This window comes from Clinocottus analis, unplaced genomic scaffold (assembly GCF_023055335.1).
Source record: "Clinocottus analis isolate CAN_PGR_092001 unplaced genomic scaffold, fCliAna1.0.p SCAF_15, whole genome shotgun sequence".
Taxonomy (NCBI): Eukaryota; Metazoa; Chordata; class Actinopteri; order Perciformes; family Cottidae; genus Clinocottus; species Clinocottus analis.
Window position 1 is genome coordinate 3,343,440 of NW_027175876.1, and position 5,619 is coordinate 3,349,058.

Here is a 5,619-nt window from a genome sequence, read left to right on the forward strand (position 1 = left end):
TCGAAAGCTTTAAGATTTCTGTTTCCAATGCCAGGGATTAACCTGGGACCTCAATTTGTGTCGTTTGTTTGCTAAAGAACCCTTCAGGTGATTCACTCTCTTAATCCTGCCGTCCACAAACATCTCTCTGTGGCAAATGTGAAAAAAAACACACACCCTCAAACTGTATTTCAGCGTGAAAGCTTTTTTTTATTAACTCGACAAGAACAAACGTCATTTCTCTATTTTCATTATCGTCATCAATTTTCACTGGTATTTTGTGGTTTTTCAACGATCTTACTAAGATGAGACTTGGGACATGACATCTTCTGCTTTAACAACAGAATCCATGTTCCTTTTTTTGGCACACGGTGCACATGTTTCTCGAAGCAAATGCGTAAAGGAGCGGATTCAAGAAGCTATTCACGAACACCAATGCTTCAACCATGGCCCAGCTGTTCATGCAAGACTTCATCAGGCTGTCATTGTTGAGCGTAATAGCTGCCACAGCAAGCATATTTGTGAGATGATATGGCATCCATAGGACGAAAAAGGTCACGATGATACTTGTGACCAGCCGGGTCGTCTGTGGGTTGTTGAAGAAAGCTGCCTGGTTCACTTTTCTGTGGAGGCTGATGTATGAAAATACCATGACAGTTATCGAAATAATTCCTGGCAGAGACTCTGACAGCAGCACGGCCATCTGCTGGGTCGGGGAAGAGAAGTGAGGTCGGCAGGTGGTCCAGTGCTGGTCCGGGGTCAGCTGTCGAACCACTAAAGAGGGGATGGACAGGAGCATCGCGATCAGCCAGAGCAGAACCAGCATCCTCTTTTTACCTTCCCGATCGAACCATTTCTGCAGTTGCACCACCTGGAGGTAGCGCTGGACGCTCAGCGCCGTCACAGTCAGCAGGCTGCCGTAAAGGCCGCAGTAAACGAGGTAGGACAGGAGCTTACAGGTCACGACGCCGAAGGTCCAGTTGTACAGTAAAGTGTAAATCCACAGCGGCAGAGTGAGCAGGCACAGCAAGTCTGATATGGCCAAATTCAGCATCAAACTCTGGCTCAGACCGGACATGTGCTGCCAGTTCGGTCTGAGGATGATCACAGCGATGTTTCCAGGAACTCCCAGCAGAAAACAGAAGGACAGCACTAACGCAGGGATCAGACCTTTGGAGACCCAGGAGGCCGCAGATGGATGTCCAGGACCGAAGGAGATGTTAGACGTGTTAACAGAGAAGCCGAGTTGCTCCATGGTGCTAACTTGCTGGCATCTGTCTCACTATGTACCGTGCAAGTGCTTTATGAAACTGTGCAGGCGTTTAGGGGAACAAGATCTTCTCTTTTGATATGTTCAAAGAGGAACAAGCTCCAGGGGACTTCCGCCGCGGTATGCGCTCTCCTCCGTTAACAGTGAACATACAGGGACATTGAGACTGTTGAATCTTGCAAGAACCTGGGTGTCCACCTGAAACAATAAACTGGACTGGACTGACCACGCACACACACACTGCAAAAATGTAAATCTAAGTAAGATGAAATATCTTAAATCCAGGCATTATATGCTTGTTTTTTGATTGACAAGATATTTCTTCTTATCAAGCAGTTTTTATTTTAGAGCATTTCACTTGTTTCAAGAAGTCTTGGCAAGTCAAATTTTCCTGTTCTGTTGGCAGATAATTTGTCTTATTTCAAGTATTATTTCCCTAATTTTATTCCCTTTTTTTTCTTGTTTTTGGAAGCTGAACTTTTGCAGTGCACTTTGTGAAAAGGGACATAGTAGACTCTTCATGCTGAGCAGACTGAGGTATTTCTGGAGTGCAGGGAGCTCTGCTGCAGTCATTTCTTCAAGCCTGTGGTGGCATCAGCCGTCTTTTATGCAGTGGTCTTCTGGAGCACAGCAGCATCACGACAGCTGACAGGAAGACACTGGACTTCATAACTTACTTTTAACGGGTGCAATATTAATACATTTTGAATACGTTTTATACCGTCTGTATATATAATGTTGCAATTGTGGATTAGTGCTGTTCATTACTCTTTTAATTACAGTTTTTACTGTTTATTTTTATTACACGTTTTTTTTATTTTACTATGTGTGTTGTGGCAGCAAGCACAAGTGAACCTCTCATGGTTGTGGTGACTCACACTTTCTCAAAACACCTTTAATTGCCCCCGTTTTATTCTGCCGACGACTTCCTGCTGACTCCTCAATCAGCCAGCCCCGTTTGTCATAACAGAGCAGAGTGCATCTCCGAAACCCTCCATCTGCAACCCAGTGCCCACGGATGACTTCAAATGCCACTTGACATGAATCTAAACTTATATTTTGCTCGGCAAAAACATCAGATAGCCACTCTCTCAGAGGCAGTAACTCTCTGTAAATAAATTAACATCCACATGAATTTCCTTCTGTTGAAACCATCCCTGCTTGGCGTGTATTTCCGACATAATATTTGTGGAATCTGCAAAACATACTCCAAATTCTCTCCTCGGGACTCCACTTTATGAAAGAAAATGTATAATGTCATCACATGATCAAACCCTGCATTAATGTTGCCCCTCCTGGCTGACTCCCTCTTTCTTTCTGTCTGTTTGCTCTTGGCTTTTTTTTTTTCTGCATTAGAGTGGGATGTAGTTTTCTGAGGATCTTGCACAAAGCTTCTCCTCACGCTCCAGTTTTTTTTTTTTAGCCCTTTAAATGATGGAAGCCAGTCAGCTGGGAGCCGTTTGTGAGGAGAGGTTTTTGTATTGATGAGAAAGAGAACATTTACTGGAAGTTTTGGGGTTGTTTTTTTTTAATGTTTGGAGGTAGGAAGAGACATTTGTATTGCTTTAAACATTTTCTCAAACTAAAAACAAGACTTTCCTCTGAATTTTGATTACAAAAGCCTTTTTTTTCCTCTGTATCTTCTTTTTTTCTACCTGAACTGTTTCTTAATTATTTTGGGTTCCTTACTTTTTTTAATCTGCTGTATAACTCTTTGAATAAGTTAATAGAATAAGATCAGACCGCTTTTATATCAGAAAACAGTCAATTATTATCTCTTTTTTCCTCACTAAATTGATGTTGCATGTTGTAATAATGATAGCATTGCCATTATTGTTTAACAACATATTTAAAGAATTCAATTGCAGACACTTTGTGTTAATTTAAAGTAAAATACCACAGTCACTCTTTACGGTCTTGTGCGCCCTCTTCTGGCTTTAAAACCAACACCAACGCTCTGAGTATTAGATGTGCAAACATGCATAGACCTATTCTCTTTATATAATATATAATTAATAATAAAGAGGTATATGTTTTTTACCCTTTGGTATTTGCAATTTCTGTCTTGATTTCTCTTTCTTTTCAGTGGGATGGAGCTCAATCACTATCTGTGTCTGCTGCTCTGTGCAGCAGCCCTGACCGTCCAGGAGGTTTCCGGTAAAGATGAGACCATCCAGGTGCACAGGTGGACCAGGCAGAGCCTCCCGCTGCTGCTGGACACACTCACAGAGCCTCTGAAGATGCCCTCGTTCAGCAGGCGGGAGGAGAATGGCGGCGAGAGAGGCCGGACAGACGCTCTCTGTGGAATAGAGTGTCAAAGCAGCCTCCCACCTATGGACCAGGCTGAGCGAGAGAGGATTCTGGGATACGAGACAATGCATGAGAATGGCACTCGCACTCACACAGATATCACTTTGCAGGGTTTCAACACGACGTCTGCGGGGACGCCAGCCGGCTCGCCGGCTCGCACCCGCAGGAAACGGCAGGTTTATGGAGCAGATGGACGCTTTGTGATCTCTGATTCTCATTTCATCACCAACTATCCTTTCTCTACCGCTGTTCGCCTCTCCACGGGCTGCTCTGGGGTCCTAGTATCCCAGAAACATGTGCTGACAGCGGCACACTGCATCCATGACGGGAGGGACTACCTGGAGAGCGCCAGAACGCTTCGAGTAGGGGTGTTGCAGCTCAAGACGAAAAGAAGAAGAAGGATAGGAGGGCGACGGAGGAGTGGCCGGAAAGAGGTGGGGGAGAGAGTTGAGGAGCAGATAATGGAGGAAGGTGAGGAGCAGAATAGCCTTGATGGAGATGGAGGGAGAGGGAGACAGGGAGGCAAAGGCAGGAGGCGCAGGGGAAGAAAAGCGGGCGAGGAGGATGCTGATCGTGGAGGTGACCGAGAGAGAGGAGGACGAACTGGGAAACGGAAAGGCCTCAGCCGCATGCGACGTAGTGCTGAACCCAGGAAGCAGACCGCCTTCCGTTGGACACGAGTCAAACAGACCAGAATCCCTCAAGGGTGGATCCAAACCGAGAGCTCCACGAGCTCAGTGTCCCCCGACTACGATTACGCCCTTCTGGAGCTGAAGCGACCCCTCAAACAAAAGCACATGGCGCTGGGAGTGGCGCCCTCCGCCGCCCCTCTGGCTCGGATCCACTTCTCAGGCTACGACGCTGACAAAAGCCGGCCGGACGGGCGAGGAAACGAGAAGGTGGTCTACCGCTTTTGTTCGGTGGCAAACCAGTCCGACGATTTGATGTACCAGCGCTGCGACGCTCAGCCGGGAGCCACGGGCGCCGGCGTTTACGTCCGTCTGAGACAGGAAGTGGGAGAGGAAGGCGGGAAAAGGAAGGGGAAGTGGCAGCGGAGGGTGATCGGGGTGTTTTCAGGCCATCAGTGGGTGGAGGTGAAGGGAGGCGAGCAGAGGGATTTTAATGTCGCAGTGATGATTACGCCACCCAAATATGCACAGATCTGTCACTGGATCCATGGAGATCCACATCCGTGTAAAGAGGTTTGACTGCAAAGCGATGGATGTAGAAAAATCATCCGTTTTGTTCATGTCAAAGCGACTCAGAGATCTCGGCTTGTTATGCAAGAGGAACGCGTGTAGAAGATATTTCCCCGGCAGCTATAATGACAATATTACATTGTGCTGTTTGCGATATTTTAGATTTTATTTTATTTAAATTAGTTGAATACGGATATAGTTACAATTTTACGTGATACTCATCAGTGGAGTTCCTATACAATGTTACATTGCTGTTTATTGTATTGCAATTATTCTTAACTGTAAGGAAAAGAGCAAAAGTACTGTAGCCTATGTCATTGATGTAGTTATTGACACATTTAAGACCACAAGCAGCTTTATTCATATCGGGTTAGAAATCTGACACCAGTTGAACACTTCAGGGACAGTTTGTCCGGCAGATCTATAATCCAGGAATCCTGCACTTGAGTATTTTAATTTGACATAAATTAAATTCTTCAATTTGTGAGAGAATTGTGTTGTTACCTTTTCTAAACACCACATTTGTTTGCCTCTGAAACATCTAATTTATAGAACTGAAACTGTAATTATGTGAAGGAAAAGAATAATCCTGTGTCCAACAATTATTGTTCTAAGTCAAACCTACACTCCATGTTAAATAAATAGTAAGTCTACCCTACACAACATAAATGTATTTTCTGATGTTTAAACTATCTTGTTTTGTAATTGTGTCTCGTATTGAACAGCAGTTTGTATGCCACAAACACATTTTCTTGTCAAAAGTAATAATTCATGCTGATAACAGATAAAAAAATTAAAATTTTCAAACAAGTTGACACAACCAAGACAGAGATAAGTGATGAGCCGTGAGGGTAGTTTAGA

The 5,619-nt window shown here is 44.6% G+C and overlaps 2 protein-coding genes across 2 annotated transcripts; one reads left to right on the forward strand and one right to left on the reverse strand.

The window, feature by feature from the left end:
- Positions 1-313: 313 nt before the first annotated feature.
- LOC137785939 (leukotriene B4 receptor 1-like) lies at positions 314-1,234 on the reverse strand. Its single transcript, XM_068577514.1, has one exon. It carries the CDS (start codon positions 1,232-1,234, stop codon positions 314-316), a length of 921 nt encoding a protein of 306 aa, XP_068433615.1.
- A 1,548-nt stretch (positions 1,235-2,782) lies between these two features.
- LOC137785370 (inactive serine protease 35-like) lies at positions 2,783-4,834 on the forward strand. The gene is made up of 2 exons (XM_068576528.1): positions 2,783-2,790; positions 3,336-4,834. The coding sequence occupies exon 2, from the start codon at positions 3,340-3,342 to the stop codon at positions 4,765-4,767; it is 1,428 nt and encodes a 475-aa protein (XP_068432629.1). The 5' UTR covers positions 2,783-2,790; positions 3,336-3,339; the 3' UTR covers positions 4,768-4,834.
- Positions 4,835-5,619: the final 785 nt, after the last annotated feature.